Genomic DNA, 23,403 nt, shown 5'->3' with positions numbered 1-23,403 from the left:
AACACTTGGCTAAAATCATGATCATTAACTGTTTTTTTTTTTTTTTTTCCAAAATATATTCTAGAACATTTCAAACAAAGACTAGTACACTAAACCCCCTGTGTGCCCATAACAATGCCTTCTCATTTTACTTTTGAGTAAATTCTGTTTGATCTCATATACTTGATTGCTTCAGGGAACACATAGTCACAGGTGATATTGTTTATTTTATAAGCCAATCTACTTTTGTCTGAAAGGTAACCTCCAGAAATTACTTCAGTTCCAAGATCAAATGTTATCTTAGGACAATAGTCATGAGGGTTTCTTTAATTCTATTGGTCCAGCCAGTCTGGGCATTTTGAGGAATTTGAATTTCATTCTGTATTTTTCTCCCATTGTGTCTGAGACCTTGTATTGTGTCCCTGGTCAGAATGATCACTAGTGGTAGCCAGGTACATGCAGTTTCTCTGGTCTCAGGTATGCTATAAAACTTGTGAACTAGTTTCTTCTCTGAGCCTTTGCTTACCTTCATTCTCTTTTGCTCCATTTGAATAGACTGTTACATCTTAAATGGTTACCCAGACACTACTCATCAAACTAGGATGTAGAACATTATCTTTATGCACTATGTTACATCAGTTGACTAAGTTGTCCTCTGAGTCTATGGTCGTAAGCCTTTCCCAGTAAACTAATTCCACAAGTTGTTTGGTTATGTCTAAAAAGACTCCATAACTGTGCCCCTTATGTACTTTGTAACATATATGGATATAGATGCAGTACTCACAAACACTTTTATACGTGTGCCTACAGATACACCTACATATACATGTGCATTTATTCATATATGCCTTCTTATACACATATGTAGGAGCTCTGGTAGCATGGTGGCTAAAGCACTTGACTGCTAACCAGAAGGCTGGCGGTTCAAACCCACCAGCCACTCCTCAGAAGGAAGGTTGGGCAATCCTACTTCCGTAGTGATACTGCCTCGGAAACCCAAGGAGGGGTCGCTATGAGTCGGGCCGACTCGACGGCACATAACAACAACAACAGCAACAATATACATATGTGCATACACATCTACCTACATAACCACACATATATATTTTAGGTTGTCCTTACTGTTGTTGCAAAATTGTTTATGTTATAGCATTTGCTGAAATTGTCCCTTTTTCCTGGGTATGTCTTAGTGTCTTCACCTTAGTCAAGGTGTGCTGATTTCACCTATTGCTTTTTGAGACGTTAAGTAAAGTGAGTTAGTGAGAGGAATTGTTGGAGGAGGAAAATAAGAATATCAAGACAGCATAAAGTATCTTATGATATGGAAAAATTAAGAATATTTAACATGGTAGACTTTTTAATGTCATCTTGATATTTGTATTCAATTAAGGACAAAAAATGTACCATCTTGTTAAATACGCACATACAGAAAGACACACATCAAGATAAACTTCAGTAATAGAGACCAAAGCCATTTAAAGCAGGAAAACTGTCTAGTGGATTTTAAAAGTATACAATCACACATTTTATTTTAATTTTATTATGATAACAATTAAGGCTATTTCAATCTCTGGGAACCATTTATTGACTTGATTTTTATTCTATAATTAACAATAAAATGTCATTGTAAGGATGTTTTCTATAGACAATTTAATTACTTAGTAATCAAGCAATTTCTTCTAATTGGTAAATACACTAATATTCTGTTTAAAAAATTTTGTGGTTATGTAAGTCTGAAACAGTTTTATACTGACCTTTTGAAAACAATGCTGAACCTCCACTTCTAAAACAAAACAAATAATATCAATGAGCAATATAATATAGACAATGTCTAAGATTGTTTTAACTTTGATATTTTTTAAAAAATATATGAAAAAACATATAATTGGCCATGAAATATCTGAATGAATAGTGCTAATTTGTATAAGCAAGAGAGCAAGTGACTATTTATGTTGGAAAATATCATCTTAAATAAAGGTATAATGATTTTGCCCTTATAAGACATTTTCTGCAAGGATTTTAAGATTGTTACATTATAATCTTGATAGTTACTAGATAGGCCAACCAGATATTAATTGGTTATCCCATTAAGTTTTCTTCATCTATTAGTATCTTAAGGAGCTCTGGTAGCATAGTGGCTAAAGCACTTGACTGCTAACCAGAAGGCTGGCGGTTCAAACCCACCAGCCACTCCTCGGAAGGAATACTGCCTCGGAAACCCAAAGAGGGGTCGCTATGAGTCGGGGCCGACTCGACGGCACATAACAACAACAACATTGGTATCTTAAGTATTTATTCTTGTATGGTTGTTGTTGTTGTTATTTGCCATCGAGTCTGCCCCGACTCCTAGCGACCCCTCCTTGGGTTTCCGAGGCAGTTATCGCTACAGAAGTAGGATTGCGCAACCTTACTTCCGAGGAGTGGCTGGTGGGTTTGAACCGCCAGCCTCCTGGTTAGCAGTCAAGTGCCTTGGCACTATGCTACCAGAGCTACCTTGTATGGAGTACCTCATATTTCATTACACATGTTTCTCAAAATGAGAACAAAAGAATAAAGATAAAACAGATGTACATTTGACCCAACTAAAAAAATAACTTTACAAATATCAGCTTTACTTAATTTGTGAAAAATAAATCCTACAGACACTTATTGGGTTTTTTTTTTTTTTCATTTTTTTTTTTTTTTTTATATTGGAGGTCAAATTTAGGTATATAAGAATATATTTACAATTGCTTATTGTGAGGACTGTGCTGCATAATATTTTTCGTGTGGAAACAGGACTATAGTGTGTCCTTGACCCAGGATACCTGTACTGATACCCTGACAGAGAGACCCTGGCAAAGGGACCTTGGCAGAAAGATGGCAGAAGCAGAGCCAGGACACCAGTGTTAGACAGCAACAGGACTACCAGCTCATGGAGGAGAAATGGTGGATGCCATTGGGAGGTGGCTTCCTGGCAGAGTGAGCTGCCTTCAGGCATTAATTGGTAGAAGAGACCCGGCATGAGATGGAGTAGTAGGGTGGCCAGCCCACAGATCAAGAAAGATAAGTGCCTTTTGGGCAGGAAGATTTCTGGCAGAGTGGGTTTTCACAATGCTGAGAAAACAATCAAGGATCCATTTTTGCTAATATTTTTTCCTGAGTAGAAATAAATTTAAATATTTGCTTTATTTATAACACGGTTTTTGAAAATAACTCAGCTATATCACAGATATTTTAGAAACATTTTTTATAATTTCCAAAGCACCTAGTATTTTTTAATATATATATTAACGATCTATTATACTGTTTATTTTTAAATGTAGTATCAAAATAGAAATAATTGCTTCAGTTATCATGTAAATTATAATATTAAATATATCCCTCCAGGAAATCATCTTTCAGCCACATAAGAGATTGGACTATAAAATAAACAATAGAATCTGTGAAGAACGTGCTTATTAAAACAATCAACTATATGAGACCAAACTGGCAATGTTTGCCCAAAAGAAAAGATGAGAAGACAAGGAACGGCAGGGAACCTGGAGGAATGGGCAAGGGGAAGGCAAGGTAGAAATGAAAAGAATGCTGACACATTGCAGAGAGGGAGGTGGGAAGCTACCAAGGCCACAGAGCAGTTTATGCATGAATCATTGAATAGGAAACTAAACTGCCATGTAAACTTTTACCTAAAACATAAGCAAATGTTGAAAAAAAAATCCCTGGTAGAAAATAGACATAAATCCAATAATAATTGACCTAAACATTAAACATAATAAAGCACAGAACAAAGTAATGACTTATTATTGTTCTTTGAAGAGGCAATGGTTTAAACATTTTTTATTTTATTTAGTTTTATTATTTTTCTAGTTATGTGTAAAACCTACAATATGTAATAATTTCAATATAAAATTTACATCAAATTTTTATCTTGTGAAAAATATCACTTCAGATACCATTTTTTATAATATTGAACTTGCATTGGGCATTTGACACGTATTTTAATTTAACTGAATTTTTAAACCAAACCCAAATTAAATATCTATTACTGGGTCAGGTGCATTACATATATTATCTCTAATACAATAACCCAGAATGTTAGATATCATTTCAACATACAGGGAATGAAACTGAGACACTGGAAAGTGAAAAAAATATATAGTCAAAGTCAAAAGTCAAGAATGTGGTAGAAGTTGCACCCAGGGATTACAGATTGCAAACCTCATGAGAGTTTGTTATGCCAGTGGACCATCAGTTCATACTCAGAGATTGGTATTTAAAAATAAATAAACAAATAAATAACATTACCATAAAATTGAGTCCAACTCATCATGACCCCCATTGGGTTTCCAAGGTGCTAAATCTCCATGGAAGTAGATTGCCTCATCTTCCTTCCATGGATCAGCTTGTAGGTTTGAACTACCAACGTTCTGGTTAGCATCAAATACCTTAGGCACTGTGCCACTAGAACTTCTTAAGGATTGGTATACATCCTTAAAATCATGAACAAATGTTGAAGGTATATTTATTTGTTTATTTATTTATTTATTTTTGTGAAAGAACATCCATTCCTAGATCTGAAGCTTTAGGTTGTCCATAATCCAAAATATTTTTTAAAGCACCTCTAGTCCAATAAGTGTACAATAGTCACAAATAGTTACTTCACCTTGTATATTTGATTTGATCATGAAAAATAGTTCTATTGCTAATCAAAAAAGTCCTTTCATTAAAATTTAAAAAAAAAAAAAGTGTTATCTTTTATAAACTAAAACACGCAATATCTTGTGCTCATACAAAGCAATACAAACAACAATATTTTTGGTGAACTGGATCTTGTAGTAATTTCTGACATGTAATATATAAAATTACTGAAAAACGTTATTCTATTGATTAAAAATAAAGGTCAAAAATAAAAATATCACAGAAGTGTGCTACATCAAAAGATGATTTTAAGTTGATTAATTGCTTCCTTTGAAAAGTTTCCTTTAAGATATATTTTATTACTATACATGAGAACTAAGTCATAATGCATTTCATATACATAATTACTGCTTTGTGATTAAAAATAAGTAGTATAAACTTTAATAGTAGTATAAACTCAAGTTATCCAATGGTTTATACCAAATGTGTGATTGTATATCTTTTTGTTCATGGCTTTGTACTTACTGAATTCTATTCATAAAGATGTACTTAAAAGAAGTAATAACTTTCAAAAAATAAAAATATGTTTATAGAAATAAATAGTAGGCTCATGTCACTTTGAAGATCTAGAATAAATATAGTTTTTAAAAGTAACTTCATGGTTATAATAACATCTAACACTTATACCAAGCTTATGCCAATGTCAAGACATGCAGGGTGCTACAAAGCTCTCAAATAATTACAAGTTTCAGGAGATGATATAAAAGGTGTTCTTCTCCTTTCCTTTGTTCTTCAATTAAAAAAATAATCATTTTTGATGTATGTTGAAATACATAATACAAACTTTATGTAACTGTCAGTAAAAATGTCACATATCTAAAATAATTTTTCATAATTATCTATGTATAGTATTCTCTTTTTGCCTATTTAAATAAAAAATGCCCATTGTAAGATTTGTGATTAAAATAGCATATTCTGAAAGTATATTGGTAAAAATAGTTAATATCAAATGTATTATAAAAAAGAATAGATGCCATAGTTTATTGAAACTCATTATTACAGGTACACAAACATGCCTACATGTGTGTACACATTTATATATATCAGAAAATATCCACGATGAAAATATTATTTCAAGTATTGTTTTTTTATTATATAATAAGATTCCACATAAACAACTTAAGGAATTCAATGTTTGCATATGCTGATATTAAGAAAATTGCATTCTTACTCTTCTGTCCTAAAACTGGTAGAATTTTAGCTAAACAGATCTTTGGGATGTAATGTATTATTTAAAAAAAAAAATCAACGCACAAACACATTAATCTTATAAATAAAATGTAGCAATTAAAATTCTATGTCTTATAGCACCCTAGGACATATGATTATCTTCTCCAAAGACTATGATTCACTCTCATAAGGAGACCAAATTTAATGTCAGTGATCTCACTATTTATAATTGTTTCAGGAACCATTTGGACTCTTCCTACATTAAAAGTTTAGTAAGTGCTAAAATACTAGGTATCGTTACAGCCTGGGTCATAAAAGATGATGTTATTCATCCTAATTTTCCACACAGACAACCTGTATGTTAAGGGTCTACTGTGGGTGTGAGATACACTGTAAAAAATGTACTGAGGTATCATAATAAGTAACTAAATTTCATTGTTCTATATTTTCCTTTTATAATAAAAATGGGAAGTACAGCTTCTAATCTCCATCATTCAGGAATGTTCAGTGCATAAAATCATGCCTGGAGACCTAAAGAATATATTTTTTTTTAGTTATACATAAGGTTCTTTCTTGGTGATGAAGAAGAGACCTTTCATATTAGAATTAAATACAGATTTGATAGGGAAGTGCCTTAGCAAATTGCTTCTTTTCCTAAGTAATTATTGCACATTCTAATTAATTAGTTAACCATTAAGTTTCTTAAAGTAGTGACTATATGCTATAATTCTTTAATATTCTTCAGAAATATAAAGAAATATATATCCTGCCCTATTGAATGAAATCAAGCTTAAAGAAATTGACAAAATTTCCAAATCTTGATAGAAATATTTGATGTCATGTGGCATGGGAGATGCTGGTAATCAAATAAATATTTCATTACTTAACACAAAGAAATGCATAGTCTTTGTGCATGTTGTGATTACTTTCTTTTCTGCTAATTGTTATAAACATTGTTAAAATTACAACAAGGCAGTTTCTCTTTTCTACTCCATGCTTTCCTCTTACTTCGACCCAGGTTTGATGTCAAGACATATATAGATTCAGGCAGAAATTACTACTTTTTTAAAGATCAAATTGTTGTTGTTTTTGTTGCTTTTTTTAGTTGAAGTAGAGTCAGCTGTGATGTACACAACCCAATGTACAGAAAAACATAGTATTGCCTTGTCCTACATCATCTTCAAGATGTTGGTATTCTCAAATCCACTCTTGTGGCCACTACGTATTTTGAATGCCTTCCAACCTTGAGGGGTCATTCATTGAACACTATACCAGACAATATTCGTTTATGCTCCGTAGTGTTTTCATTGGCTAATTTTCAGAAGTAGGCCTCCAAGCCTTTATTCCTAGTCATTCGTAGTCTGAAAGCTCTGTGGAAACCTGTCTACCATAGATGACCCAGCTGGTGTTTAAAATACTGGAAAGATAGCTTCCAGTATCATAGAAACATGTAAGCCACCACAGTATGAGAAACTGACATTAATTCAGGCTAATTGCAATTGGTTAAATAGTTCAGAACCTCTCGTGTTTGATAAATGTTCTCTTAATAAGAGACAATAAAAATAAAATAATAAATTATGTGACGGAAGAATAATCCAGATAGAGGGAACATCATGATCCAAGTCTCAGCAACCAGACCCCAAGTACGTTTCAGAATGTGAAAGAAATATAACAAAGTGTAGTGGAAAAAAAGAGGGAAAAGAAAGGAGAAGAAGAAGAAGAAGAATGTAAAAGACAGAGCAAGAGGTCTTCAAGCCAAGTAGCTTGCCCTTTGTTCTGGAGAAAAAGAGAAGCTGCTAAAAGATTTTGAACAAGAGAGTGACGATAAGTTTAACTTTTTAAAAGAATTCTATGTCAGGTTTATGGGAATTGGAGTTGGATTAAGGTATATAAAAAATAAGGAAATGTAGTTAGGAAAGTGAGTTTAGGAGAGAAAAATGTAGCTTTGACTTGAATGTAATAACGGAGTTGCAAAGAAATGGTGCACTTGACACAAACCATGGTATTTTCAGTCACCTCTTACGCACCTGAGAGCTGGGCAATGAAGAAGGAAGACTTTAGAAGTATCGATGCTTTTGGGGTGTGGTGCTGGCAAAGAATGCTGAAAGTACCATGGATTGCTAAAAGAACTAACAGATCTGTCCTGGAAGAAGTGCAGCAGGAATGCTCCTTGAAAGCGGGAAATACAAGACTTTGTCTCACCTACTTCAGCCATGTTGTAAAAAGGGACCATTCATGGAGAAGGATATCATGTTTGGCAAAGTGGAGGGACAATGAAAAAGGGGAAGACCCTTAACAAGATGGATTGACACAGTGGCTGCAACGAAGGGCTCAGGGATAGCAAAGATTGTGGGGCCGGCACAGGACTGTGCAGTGTTCACTTCTGCTGTACATGAGGTTGCTATGAGTCAGAGACAACTCGGCGGCACCTACCAACAACAAAGAAATGGAAAAAAAATAAAACTTAGGTAAAATTCTATCATTTCGTAATGTCTTGGGTATTGGAATGAAGGAATGGTGTTAAAACCAGGGTGATCCAATCTTCCAGTAAAGTATAATTTCATGAATATAAAAGTAATTTTTTTTTTTAGAGTTGGAATTGCTTACATTTACCATTTACCATATCTCCTATTTCCTCTGATTATCAGTCTAGCTCTCCCCTCAAGGTCAGACTATATTAGAAAGATGGTTTCATTTGTTAATTCCACTCTTGATTCCATTCAACTTAAAATACTGTAATATGTTTTGAATTACTTGAGTACCCAACCTCTACATACTTTCCAAAGAAACTTTTTATGGCAAGGACACCAAAAAATTTACTGAAGCTAAACCCAATGGAAGTTTTTTTAATCTATATCTATTTACATATCCCAGATACTTCAGAGAATGAAAGAGTACATTAAAATCATTCTCAAAAAATCTCATATGGGTTAGTATATTTTTAACTAAGAATATTAAAAATATGCAAATCAAAGATTGAAAGAAAGGAAGAAATATTTGAAACTAAAAATAGTTTCTAAGAAGTTTACGAAGAATGTAGAATATAAGAAAAACTACAGAAAAAAATATTTGAAATGAATAATATGAAACATAAATCAAATCTAACACAGAAGATTGAATCCAAGAAACTTAACATCCAGCTAGTGGGTTCAACCCAGGATTCTATATGTTCTCAGGTTATCAGTCAAGTTTGAGAATGTGGTAGTTAAGTTTGTGTATCATCTTGGCTGTGCTGGCTGAGTGGCTGGGCAGCTGGATGTAGTTATTCCCCATGGTGAGAGTGGTAATTAACTCCATGGTGGAATCTACTGGAGCAGCTGAATAGCTGCTTTAGATATGTGGTCTGCTTCCAGTGTATAAGAAGCTACTTTGAGGAAGGTTTCCAGCTTGTGGCATGCTTGAACCCTGCATGTAGCTGAGTTGTTCAGCAGCCTGCCATGTTGCCCTGCTAATCTTGGGACTTTCAATGTACTTGAATTAATGCCCTGCTGTGTGATTTGGTAACATTAGGCCTGTGCCTTTTCAGCTGTCAATCTTGGGTTTGACAGCCTCAGCAGCTAGCAGCTGCCTGTGTGAAGAGATACCTCTAGCTTCAGTGGGCCAGGAGCAAGAGGCAGAGCTGAAGCCTAACGTTGAGGGACTTTCACCCAGCCCCTAGTGCCTGGCACCTGGGGCTTGGAGTTCTAACCTCCAAAATTGTAAGAGAATAAACTCCTGTTTGTTAAAGCTATCCCATTAATGATATATTCTTGTCAGAGCAGCACTAGAGGTAACCAAAACAAAGAGTTTAATGGAGATATTTTCATACATAGACCCAGAAAATCTATACCTCAGCAACTCTTTCTTAATTGTTTATTGAAATGTGTTTCAAAACTAGCCAAAAAAGAAGCGTCGAATGCAGGAATAGAGAATCCAAGCAGGAATGGTGGGAAAGGAAATCACAGGTAGACATTTGTTCAATAGGCTCCTCGAGAAGCTAGTGCATATTTGAAAAAGAGATTCAGAATCCTATACGAAGTCTCTAAATTAAACTCAGTAGACATCTGTAGAATAAGGAAGGTAAGAAAAAAAATGAGACATAAAATAAAATTAATTTGTTCAAGAAGTGAAAACTCAAAAAACAAACCAAATTCACTGCCATCATGTCGGAGTCAACTCATAGCGACCCCTCCTTGGGTTTCTGAGGCAGTATCAGTATGGAAATAGATTGCCCAACCTTCCTTCCAAGGAGTGGCTGGTGGGTTTGAACCACCAGCCTTCTGGCTAGCAGTCAGATGCCTTAGGCACTACGTTACCAAAACTCCTCAAAAAGTGAAATTGATTAAAAATTCCAGGTAACAAAAGGGAATGCCATCAAATGATCTGCTTCTCATTATGAACATAATATTTACACAGTTACAATAATGTAGCCTTTATGGGATATTAGCTTGAGATTTAACTTTAAGAAAGTTTAGAAGGCTCAATTACAGGCACAAGATTTTAGTCCACTTTTAAGTTGTAAAAGTATAGATGATAACATTTAGAAAGTAAAAGTGAAAGAGGGAAATTGCTATTTCACCCAGAACAGTCTAGAATTCTCTGAACATGAAATAAACTTGTAACAAGTAATAATACTAGTAACACAAATATAACATGAGAAAGGTGGTGAGAAGATAGGCAAAAAGAAGTTTCTGTTTTTAGTAAGTGTTGTGTTCTTACAAAGTTTACTGCCTAATTTCCAAAGTCCCTGGCCACTGTCAAGCATCTCTATTCCTAGAGCATACTTCTTATGATCACTCCTTGAAACTTTTTCCTCCTGTGGATTCTAACAGTGTTGTCTGGTTCTTCTCTCACTTCCTGCTGTATAGCAGCCATACACTTAGCCCTTTCAAATACATGGTTTCTGCCTCAGTGGTTTAGTGGAAACCTCCTATCCTACTTTTAATGTGTGGCTGATATAATTGTGTGAATCTGAAAAAACAGGCCTCATCCTACCAACCTCAGTACCACAGACCTCTCAGGATATATGTGTCCCACTGACTATATAAAAAAAAGTATACTATCAAAAAAAGTATCGTACTAACTGTATCATTCTCAATTTTTTTTAATTTCATTCAAAATACCTTCCATTGCTGAAAACACATGGTTTCAATAACAACAGTTCAAAGTACAGAATGCTTGTCTTGAAACGGTAAACTTGAATTATGTCCATGATCTAGCTGCCTTTAAAATGTACATACTGTATATACACAATACTGCATTACTTCTAACAGTAAACACCAGGCTACAGATAAATACATAGACAACTGAGAAAATCAGATGGGGGTCAGTGAACAAGAATATATTCTAGACCAATGATAGATTCAGCTGAGGATAATCTTGCACAAATGCTAATGATACAAAATAACCACAATAATTTCAGAAGCAACAGAAGACACTTGGAGCAAGCCCTCAGAGACAGCCAGACACTGTGAGAGAGAGAACCACCAGATCTGCTGACTCAGGACCATAGTATCGGGGGGGGGGGGACACCAGGCTGAATTGGCACAGACATAAAAATCTTGTTCCACAACCTACTTTGGTGAGTAGCAACTAGGGTCTTAAAAGCTTTGAGCAGTCATCTAAGATGCAGCTAATGGTCTCCTCTCGTATGAAATGAAGAAGAGTGAAGAAAATCAAGGGCATTTGGAAACTATCAGCCCTAGGATATGATGGACCTTGAAACCATAAGAACTAGATGGTGACCAGCTACCAATGCCAACCACTCAAGAAGGCATCAAAACTGGAGATCCTGGATAGAGTAGGAGGAAAAATGTGGAACAAAATTCAAAACACATTGATGACCAGAATTACTGGTTGTATGGAGTCTGGTGCGATCCCCAAGACTATGGCCCTGGGATAAAACTCACTCCCAAGGGCTGGCTCTCAGCCCAACAGTAGTAAGACTTATATGCAGAATACCCCAACCCAGGCTGATGTGCCCACCTGCTCTACAGAAATACCCTCCTTGGAGCAATCAGCCATGGGGCACCAGAAGGGCAACATTCACATGGAGGAAAAGCTGGACAGAGAGGAGTGCATAACTAAGAAGGGCACAGGATTGTGGGGGGAGAGCGGAGTCACCGGGAAGGGAGAGGAGGAGAAGGCATTAGGGTTGGGGATGGTAATTGGGGAGTGAAACCAAATGTACATGGACTGTTGAATGTAAAACAAATTCTGCTCTGTAAATTTGCACCCAAAGCACAATTTAAAAAAAAAAAAAAATGATTCCACGTCCTGCTTCATACTATTTGACACATCCTACCTTAGTGATCCTTTGGTCAATGACAATGTGCACAGTTTCTCCTCTGAGTGCCTGACCTACATATAAGTATTAGGTAGTGCCACAGGGGGAGCTCTGGTAGCATAGTGGCTAAGTCACTTGCCTGCTAACCAGACGGCTGGCGGTTCAAACCCACCAGCCACTCCTCGGAAGGAAGGTTGGGCAATCCTACTTCCGTAGTGATACTGCCTCGGAAACCCAAGGAGGGGTCGCTATGAGTCGGGGCCGACTCGACGGCACATAACAACAACAACAACAGTGCCACAGGCATCTTAACTTGTCAGAAACAGATTTTTTTTTTCCTTTTGTTCTCATCCAAACTTACTTCCTTATGTCCTAAGATAAAATGGTTTTTGGCGTGGTTCTGAAGTTTGAACCCACCAGCCACTTCACAGAAGAAAGATGGGACAGTCTGTTTCCCTAAAGATTTACAGCCTTGGAAACTCAATAGAGGTTGCTATCTGCCAGAACTGTCCTGATGGCAGTGAGATTGGTGGGGTTTTTTTAAAGTGTGGAGGCTTATTGAAGCACAGACTGATGGGCCATACGCAGATAGCTTTCTGAATCAAGGGATCTGGGCTGAAGACTGCAAATGTGCATTTGTAAAAATTTTCATATGATACTGGTGCTTTATTACACTTCAGTATGTTCAGTTCTTCACAAGAAATGTTTACATAAATAATTTGTCTAAATAAAACCTAGAGCTCAATATTCTGGTTAGGGTTAAAGATACTCACCACTCCTGTTTTGTGGGTAAACACGCTATTGAAAAAGTTAACAGAGAGAACTTGATGCCTACTTGTCCTCAAGAAAGTTGGATTCTTTGTTGGCTAGAGTTGATAGCACTCTACCCATGCATGTAAGTGAGTGTCAAAATATTCAGTCCTATTGACTAAAGTTGTCTCATTTTCCCAAGTTCAGATATTTGACAGGAATCATCAGATAGCACAGAGTGTACTCACCTGAGACTTTTATTTAAAGGTAAAGAACTCAGTGCAGCAAGAGAAAGAGAATTAGGACACGTATTGGTGGTCCAAGAGATGTTCTATAGCATGAGGTCCTGGGCCTAATATTTGAGCACCTAGGCCATGCAGAATCTCTACATTAAACTACCAAGATCTGTGTAAAAAATCTTGACTTTAGTAGAGTTTACCGAGAAAGCTGTCAATGTCTCTTTAAATAGTCAAGCCACAAGTTCGCCAGCTGCAAATCATCAGTGCAGCAGCTATCTAGCCTTGAGGGTGTCCAAGGGACTTTCAGACCCTAAACAGAACATCATAAATCTTACTGCCCTCATCCTGACTGAAAGTAAGAAACAGACATGTAAGTGTCCCCAGAGATAAAGAGAGAGCTTTTCCAGTCCAGCTCTAAACCCAACTGTACACAGTGGTCTTGTAGGGAAGGCAATTGAAACTTCAGTATGATGGGCCAGTTGCATGTGGAGCCAAGCAACCTAACCCCAGGTCTCTAGCCACAGGCTGCCAAAGAATATTGATGTTAGGCAAGCATTTAGCCTCTGAGCTCTCCAGAAAAAAAGAATCCAATCCTCAAGTGTACAGTAGAAACTACTTATACACAATGACAGTCAAAGCATTGGTGCCTAAATTAAAAATGCTGTATTGTAATCAGCTTGATTCAGATATATATATATAAGCCTGCAAGCTAAATATTTTAGGGCATAGTCTGGTGACCAAATAAAGCAAATCTCACTCAATCCAAAGTGATATATACATATATTTTTGGTGTCTCCAAAAAAAATTGTTCAAACAATATGAATTTATGTGTAAGAAAAGCAGTTACATAAAAATTTTTTGAATACATTACAATATTTCCTATTGCTCATTAGATATACTAAAAATAACTCACTGCCATCGAGTCAATTCCAGCTCATAGCTACCTTATTTGGGTTTCTGAGGCAGTAAATTTTAATGGAAGTAAATTGCCCAGTCAGTCTTCCTTCCATGGGGTGACTGATGGGTTTGAAGTGCCAACCTTCTGGTTAGCAGCCAAATGTCTTGGGCACTCCACCATCAGCTCCAATTCCAGTACTTATGGATAAGGAGTCAGGGGATCTAGATCTTCTACGCAGATCTCTATTATCAGGAAAATATTTGAGGCAATTTTTCTATATAATATCAACCAAATATATCAAACCCATTGCTGTTGGGGGATTTCGAATCATAGTGACCCTATAGAGCAGAGAAGAACTACCCCATAGGGGAGCTCTGGTAGCATAGTGGCTAAGGCACTTGACTGCTAACCAGAAGGCTGGCGGTTCAAACCCAGCAGCCACTCCTCGGAAGGAAGGTTGGGCAATCCTACTTCCGTAGTGCTACTGCCTCGGAAACCCAAGGAGGGGTCGCTTTGAGTCAGGGCTGACTTGACGGCACATAACAACAACAACAACAACAATCTTTAGGGAAACAGACTGCCACATCTTTCTCCCACTGAGCAGCTGACTGGGAACTATAAACCTTTCAGTTGGGAGCTAAGCACTTAACCACTGTGCCACTAGGGTGCCTCCTTCCATTTGTTGTTGTTGTTATGTGCCCTCAAGTCAGACCCAGCTCATAGCGACCCCTCCTTGGGTTTCCGAGGCGATATCACTACAGAAGTAGATTGCCCAACCTTCCTTCCGATTCCATATAAAAGTATATCAAATATGTTCAATTTTAAGGGAAAGATCATATTCCACTATCTTTATCCAGTTTTATTACCTATTTTTTTTTAATTTGTACTCAATTTCATACCCTGTACAATGAAATAGTTGCATCTAACTAATTTTTTTTTTTTTTCCAAAGTGTGGTCTCATGATCACCTGATCACCTACATTAGGAACATCTAGGCAATGCTTCTGAAACTTCACTGTGCAAAAGAGCCACTTGGGGATCTTTGAAGATGCAGATTATGATTCAGTGGGTCTGGAAAGAAGCCTGGGATCCTGTGTTTCCATTCCCAGATAATTTCCTTGCTCCTGTTTGATTAGCAAGAATATTATTTAATTTAAAATGTGTGTGTGTGTGTGTGAGAGAGAGAGAGAGAGCGTGTCTGTGAATATAACGATGTAGAAACATCAAAGGAACCAATAAATGATGTTGGGACTGAAAATCTGCATTCCCAGCAAGCAACCACCATGCCAGGTGATTTTATAAATGCTCTAGTTTAAAAACGACTTGATTTAGTTACTTCTACTTGTAAATTGGGAACTCGGGTGTGTAGTGCCTAAGGCATTAGGTGGAGGTGAAATATATTCTTTTACTTCTACAGAGAATCTATGTTGTTTGCATATCTGCTGATGCAAATGACTGCCAAGACTTCTGCATCTAGACTCAAACTATAATTAGGTTCTAATATTTTGGTCCAAAATATAAGCTCAAACTTCATTCTATACTACTCAAATTTACTCTTGCCATAGTACGTGTTTTAGGATTTTTCTTCCAGGCAAGGGACCAAACAGCACCTTCCTGTTTACTTCTGTTAGAACTCAAAATAAAAGATAAATTAATTAATTAAAATACAGCATCACATTTATTTTCTTGTCCCATCACTGGCTTTTTCTTTTTTTTTATCACACCCTTACATCTTACAGCAATTATGAAATTATCTCATGCTTCTTCTCAGTAACATCTTCAGTCTTTATAGGAAATGTTTACCTAAACTACATGCTTTATACACTACAGTATATAACAAAGTAATGCAGAGTAAGATTTCCGTGTGCTACTGAAATGAATGTTATTAATTACACCACCACAAAGTAGTATAGTGATTTATCTCATAGCCTAACCATATTTTCTAATTTTCATTCTCCTTTCCTTACAGTATAAGCAAGTGGAACAGTACATGTCATTCCATAAATTACCAGCTGATATGCGTCAGAAGATCCATGATTACTATGAACACAGATACCAAGGCAAAATCTTTGATGAGGAAAATATTCTCAATGAACTCAATGATCCTCTGAGAGAGGTAAGATTTATAGTCCTAAATCTCTGTACTGTGCCACCTTTGTTCTCTCTTTTCATGATAAATACTAGAATCCATATTGAGGAATCCATATTCCATGACACTATTCAAAACAAAAACAAGAAATAAGTATGAAGACATCTCTTTCTTTTCTTATTATTTTTCTCCCATATGGAGATATTTAATCATTTTTTAAGTATTAAATATTTGTTCTTCTAGATATGATTCTCAAAACTATTCTAATTTCTTTATCCTTTGCTCTCAAAATTAATTATTTGGTCTCATTTTCCATAGCTGAGCTCCCACTTCCTCCTGCTTACTGAGGGAGGTTCTTTACATGCTTCTTGATTTCTAATCTCCCACCTGTCTTTATTATCCCCACCATCTCCTGAGTCAGTCAGCCACTTAATGTTCTTCCACGCTAGGATTCCTTGCTTCCCCATGCTCCGTAATTCCTACACACAATGCTGTGATTTCTCATCTTTTCTGCCCTGATTCTCATTCTGACAGATATTATCATATTGTATTAAAAACTGTAAAGTTTTGAAACTGTTGATAATGATGAATTCAACAAATTCATAATTCCAATCCATAGTATGTATACAATAGTGTCATTCTTCTAAGGATTCTGTCCCATTCTCCATGACAACTGTCAAAACCATTGCTTGATATTCTGATCAGTCTCTAGGATATATTCATACCAACTTGTTTGCTATGATTGAAGCAACATGAGCTTCAGTTTTTTTCCTCTCTACATACCTTTTCATCCTTCAGAGATACTGAGAGTAATTTCATTCATGTTCTGTTAGCTCAGTAAAGCACTTTGCAACATTAATAGTCAGCTCTTTGTCTTGAATCATCTTCCATCTCACCCTGGCAGCTTTCTCTCTACCACTAGATGCTTAGGTCACTTATTGACCGAAAGACTATACTCTTGTTTCCTTATATTCTTTACACTGCTCTGACAGCACTGATTTATTTTACTATCACTCTTCTCAAAATAGTTCTATGTACTCATTGTCTAACTTTGTGATGTGGTTGTGACAACCACTTACTTATTAAAATACATTCTTTGTAAGTTATCAGTGAACTTTCATTCATCAAATCTCTTATCTTCGATTTGTTGATGGTGCTTTTGATATGGCTGACAAAATACACATTTTTAATTTCTTCCTGGGGTTCATTAACACAGGACCCATGACTGAGCCATTGGATTTTCATTCTACCTCATTCTGACTTTGATATTTTCTTTATTTCATCTCAGACTTTTATTGTATAATTTAATTAAGTTCCCACCATCATCCAATTTTCTTTTGAACTACATGATATTCCCTAGTAATCTATACCATGCCATAATTTTACTTAATCTAACTCCTATCTCACCTCTAAATTCTAATGTAGTATGTGCTCACTCATCTATGCCAAGATTTTTGGAAGCTATCTACATGGCCAACAGACTGCAAAAGATCCATGTTTGGGCCCATTCCAAGGAAAGGTGATACAACAGAAGGCAGAAATTATCAAACAACATCATTAATATTACATACAAGTAATATTTTGTTGAAAATAATTCAAATACAATTGCAGTAGTACGTTGACAGGGAACTGTTAGAAATTCAAGCCGATTTAGAAGGGAATGTAGAATGTGGCATATCATTGTTGATGTCAGATGGATCTTGGCTGAAAGCAAAGAATACCAGAAAGATGCTTTCTTGTATTTTATTAAGTATGGAAAAGCATTTCAATGTGTGGCTTATAAAAAACTATGGCTTACATTGCAAAGAATGAGAATTTAAAAGCACTTAATTGTATTCCTGAGGAACCTATACATAGACTAAGAGGCAGTTGTTCTAACAGAACAAGGGGATACTGCATGGTTTAAAATCAGGAAAGGTGTGCATCAAGGTTATAACCTTTCACCATACTTATTCAAACTGTATACTGAACAAATAAGCTGAGAAACTAGACCATATGAAGAATAACACAGCATCAGGTTTGGAGAAAGACTCATTAACAACTTGAGATATGCAGGTGATATACCATTGCTTGCTGAAAGAGGACTTGAAGCACTTAGTGATGAAGATCAAAGACTCTAGCCTCCAGCATGGATTATACTTCATCATAAAGAAAACAAAAACCCTCCCAAATGGTCTAATAAGAAACATCCTGATAAACTGAGTAAAGATTGAAGTTGTCAAGGATGTCATTTTACTTGGATCCACAATCAACAGCTATGGAATCAACAGTCAGGAAATCAAACGATACACTGCATTGCTCAAATCTGCTGCAAAAGACCTCTTTGAAGTTTTAAAGAGCAAAGATGTCACTTTGAAAACTAAAGTGTGCCTGACCCAAGCTGTGGAATTTTCAATCACCCGGTATGCATGTAAGAGTTTGATAATGACTAAGAAAGTCCACAGAAGAATTGATGCATTTAAATTATGGTGCTGGTAAAGAATATAGAATATACCATGAATTGCCAGAAAAACAAAGAAATCTATCTTCGAAAAAGTGCAGCAAGAATGCTCCCTTAGAAGCAAGGATAGGGAGACTTTGTCTCTGGTACTTTGATCATGTTATCAGGAGGAACCATTCCCAGAAGGATATTGTGCTTTGTTAAGTAGAGAGTCAGGGGTCGCTATGAGTCGGGTCCGACTTGACGGCACATATCAACAACAACAACATTTAAGTATTTTCTGGATAAATGGTCTTATTTAACAGAATCATGGTTTGAAAAAGAAGAATTTGGGCTGCTTAACAAAATTAGAGATCACAGAAGTGAAAACAAAATGCTTAGACACTTAGCACTTTAAAAAGGTGGTAACAGTTTTTCTCCATTAGCGGTTACTTCCCTGCTATTCAGCTTTTGCTGCTCTGGCACAAGAATCACACTAAAGTAGAAATTTAATTTTTTACTCTCTGAAGTCATATTCGACTGCAGTGAGTTTGTTTGTTTTCATTTAAGCTTGTATTGTTGTCTTGTTGTTATGTGCCACGAAGTCAGACCTGACTTATAAACCCCTCCTTGGGTTTCCGAGGTGGTATCACTATAGAGGTTGATTGCCCAACCTTCCTTCTGAGGAGTGGCTGGTGGGTTAGAAAGTAAAAAGATTAGTAGAATGAGAAAGTAAGTAATGGCATGAAAGAGAAATAACAAAATCATTATTAATATAAAATCTGATGCTAAAAGTCAGACATATTTTTATGCATACAAGTCCAGTAAGAACTATGGAAAGTGTATAAAATTGCCTCCCATGTGTGTGAAATCTGAACAATGAAAAAGGAATACAGAAGAAGAACTGATACATTCATTTTGTAGTGCTGGAAAAGAATACTAAATAGACCATAGACTTCAGGAACAAATAAATCAGTAGTAGAAGAAATAGAAACATTGTCTGATACATTACTGGAAAATATTATGATGGCAGGGAAACATTGTCTGATATAGTGCCAGCAGATGAACGCCTCAGGTTGGAAAGAACTCAAACTCCAACTGGGGAAGAGCTGCCTCATCATAATAGAGCTGACCTTAATGATGTGGATGGTGTAAAGCTTTTCTAGACCTACATTTGCTGACGGGGCATGACTCAAAGTGAGAAGAAACAGCTACAAACATTCATTAATAATAAAAATGTGAGATGTACACAGTGTGAATCTAGGATCAAACATGTAATCAAGAGGCACTGATGGTTACTGGGATTGGAATACAAAAGTTGGAAACAAATGAGAAAAATCAGTGTCGGAAAATATGGAGATTGCATGGTAGAATTTTCCAAACATAATTTAATCATTTAAAATATCTTTTTGGGAGTTCTGGTAAAATGGTGGAATAGGCAGAAAGACTGCACAGACCCTCTTCAACAAAGAAAAGGGTAAGCACTTAACACAGATATAGAAGATGATCCTGGACCCCTGAGCTTTGAAGAGAAGGATATAGAAGTGGACTAAACTCCAACTAGCAGAAGAATTTACACAAAAACACCAAAAGAGGAGATACACAGAGCTGTGGTCTGGCAGCCATGCTAAAGCACAGACAGCTTGGATATTGTCAAGTGGTGTTAGGACCTAAGAATTAACCAAAAAACCATCCCTGATAGCCAGGGACTGCACGGAGGAATGCTCTGGTGTCTGGAAGATAAAAGGGGAAGCAGCAAAAAGGAAGCTGGACTGAGCTGTGGACTTTTGCCTGTCTGGAGGGCACAGCCACTTTGAGTGTTTACAAGTGGTTCGACCATTGTGGATATATAAAGTGACAGCATTCTCTCAGATTCCAGGGACTTAAGAATATGTTCCACTTGCTGAAAACACCACAAGGACATTCCAGAAGCTAACAACTGGAACGGTACAATATTCCACTTGTTTCTCTTTTACCCCCACCCTCTTGGTGAACTGAGGTGCAGCCTTCCCTCACTCCCACCCACCTTCTAGGCCGGTAGGAATTTCATCCCAGTCTATGTGCTCTGATGGAGCCTGGGTGCCCTGCCGTGCCCTGCCCCGATTTTTTTTTTCCTTTTTTCTTCTTTTTAGTTTGTTTGTTTTTGTCTGTTTTAAAACTACTATTATTATTATTACTTTTGTCCTTTTTATTATTACTCTTTATTCTTCCCTTCCCAGATTCTAGTTTTCAGCATTTTCTCTTTTCCCTGTTCCTGGTTCCACTTTTTTTTTTTTTTTTTCTTTCTTTCTTGCGGTTAACCCTGTTCCTTGTTTTTCTTTTTATGTTTTCCCATTTTTTTCTTCATTATTTTCCCTCTCTACCTTTTTTCTCTTATTACCCTCTCCCCAGATATTGTGGGTTTTTTCCCCTTTCTTTTTTTCTGGGGGGTGGGGAGGTTATTATTCCTGTGTGGTTACACAGTGTGTTTTTTGTCCATTTGCTTTTACTTTTTTGATGGTCATTCAATTGTTATTTTTGTTTAACTGAGTGGGAGACAGAAACAGTCCCCATACAATGCAACTATATCAGCATCACCTACAGCTTCACTTACTGAGAGTCATCACTCCCTTCTCCACCAACAGGCCAATGATAGATAACCACCAAGAAGATGCTGACTTCCCCTTAGCTGATCTTCACAAACAGTTAACAGAGATCTAAGTACAACAACACCACAATGTCTCAGAGACAACAGATCATCACAGTCCACACAAAGAAGCAAAATAAAATGGTAGAAACAAGGGAGCAGGACAGAGACTGGGAACACATCCCTGAGGAAGAAGCAGCATTGGAACTCCCTGATAAGGAATTGAAAAGAATGATATGTAGGTATCTTCAAAGGATTGAGAGACAGATCAAGCAAAACACAGACAAACCCCTAGAAGAATTTTGGAACAAAATACAAGAACAAAATGACAAAATAAATGAAAAATTAGAAAAGAGTCAAAAACTACAGACAGAAATCCAGAAGATTAATACTAAATTGTCAGAAATAGATAACACGTTGAAAGGGCAAAGGAGTAGAACTGATGCAATGGAAGACAGAATTAATGAGATTGAAGACAAATACCTGAATATTTATTTGGAAAGGGATCAATCAGAAAAGAGATCAAAACAAAACGAAGAAAACCTAAGGTTCATGTGGGATACCATCAAAAGGAATAACCTACGTGTCATTGGAATTCCAGAACAGAAAGAGAAAAATAAAAACACTGAGAAAATTGTCCAAGATTTGCTGGAAGAGAACTTCCCTGATATGATGAAAGATGAGAATATATCCATTCAGAAAGTCCAATGAACTCCAAACAGGATAGACCCCAAAAGAAAATCACCAAGGCATATCATCATCAAACTCATCAAAACCAAAGACAAAGACAAAATCCTGAAAGGGGCACAGGAAAAAAAAAGTTACTTACAAAGGACAACCAGTAAGAATAAACTGTGATTTCTCAGTGGGAGCCATGCAACTGAGAAGGCAATGGGATGGGATAAAACCCTCTAAGAGAAAAATTTTCAACCAAGAAATATATAACCAGCAAAATTCTCCCTCAAATATGATGGTGAAATTAGGAGATTTCCAGATAACCAGAAACTAAGGGAATTTGTTAAAACTAGACCAACCTTACAATAGATACTAAAGAGGTCCTTTGAACAGAGAACAAAAAATAGCAAATAACAACCAACCATTAATACACAAGATGACATAACCCAGAAACCACAGCTATGGGCATGTCCAAAATAACATAAACTTACAAGATTTTAAACTGGGAACCAGAAACATCAACTGGCAAATGAGGACAACTACAAAGCAAAAAAGAGGGAAAATACCAGCAAAGAGATTGCTGAAAAAGAAATAAGGAAATCAATACTGTTTACAATAGCTACCCAAAAAAATAAAATACCTGGAAATAAATCTTACCAGGGACACAAAAGACCTGTACAAAGAAAACTATAAAAAACTACTCCAAGAAACCATAAGAGATCTACATAAATGGAAGAACATCCCATGCTCATGGACAGGAAGATTGAACATTATGAAAATGTCAATTCTACCCAAAGCAATCTATACATTCAATGCAATCCCAATCCAGATCTCATCAACTATTCTTTAGGGATATGGAAAAACCAATCACTAACTTTATATGGGAAGGAAAGTGACCTCAGATAAGCAAAACACTACTGAAGAAGAACAACAAAGTAAGAAGTCTCACACTGCCAGATCTCAAAACCTACTATTCAGCTACAGTAGTCAAAACTGCCTGGTATTGGTACAATGACAGGCACATAGACCAATGGAATAGAATTGAGAACCCAGAAATAGATCCATTGACCTATAGTCAGCTGATCTTTGACAGAAGGCCTAAATCCATTAAATGGAGTAGAGAATATTTGTGTAATAAATAGTGCTGGCAAAACTGAATATCCATTTACAGAAAAATGAACCAAGATCTGTACCTCACACCACACACAAAAACTGACTCCAAATGGATCAAAAAGTTCAATGTGAAACCTAAAACTATAGAGCTCCTCGAGGAAAAACTAAGGGCAAATTTTTTGTTGTTGTTGTTGTTATGTGCCGTCGAGTCGGACCCGACTCATAGCGACCCCTCCTTGGGTTTCCGAGGCAGTATCACTACGGAAGTAGATTGCCCTATCTTCCTTCCAAGGAGTGGCTGATGGGTTTGAACCGCCAGCCTTCTGGTTAGCAGTCAAGTGTCTTAGCTACTATGCTACCAGAGCTCTCAGGGCAAATTTAGGGGCCTTAATATATGGCATAAATAAACTATCAAGCATAACCCAAAATGCACAAACAGTGGAAGAAAAACTAGATGAATGGGGCCTTCTAAAAATTAAATTTTTATATGCTTCCCAAGAC

At 36.4% G+C, this 23,403-nt stretch overlaps 1 protein-coding gene across 1 annotated transcript in view; it reads left to right on the top strand.

The window, feature by feature from the left end:
* HCN1 (hyperpolarization activated cyclic nucleotide gated potassium channel 1) overlaps positions 1-23,403 on the top strand; it is a 670,899-nt gene that overhangs the window by 511,113 nt on the left and 136,383 nt on the right. The window contains exon 5 of the mRNA XM_007950552.2: positions 15,950-16,096. Within this exon, the coding sequence (XP_007948743.1) occupies positions 15,950-16,096 (147 nt within the window). The remainder of the gene's footprint in view (positions 1-15,949; positions 16,097-23,403) is intronic.

The sequence above is a fragment of the Orycteropus afer genome, unplaced genomic scaffold, assembly GCF_000298275.1.
Source record: "Orycteropus afer afer isolate SDZICR_OR568_19922 unplaced genomic scaffold, OryAfe1.0 scaffold00277, whole genome shotgun sequence".
Classification (NCBI taxonomy): Eukaryota; Metazoa; Chordata; class Mammalia; order Tubulidentata; family Orycteropodidae; genus Orycteropus; species Orycteropus afer.
Note: the sequence above shows the minus strand (reverse complement) of the source record. Positions and strands in the feature narration are given on the sequence as shown.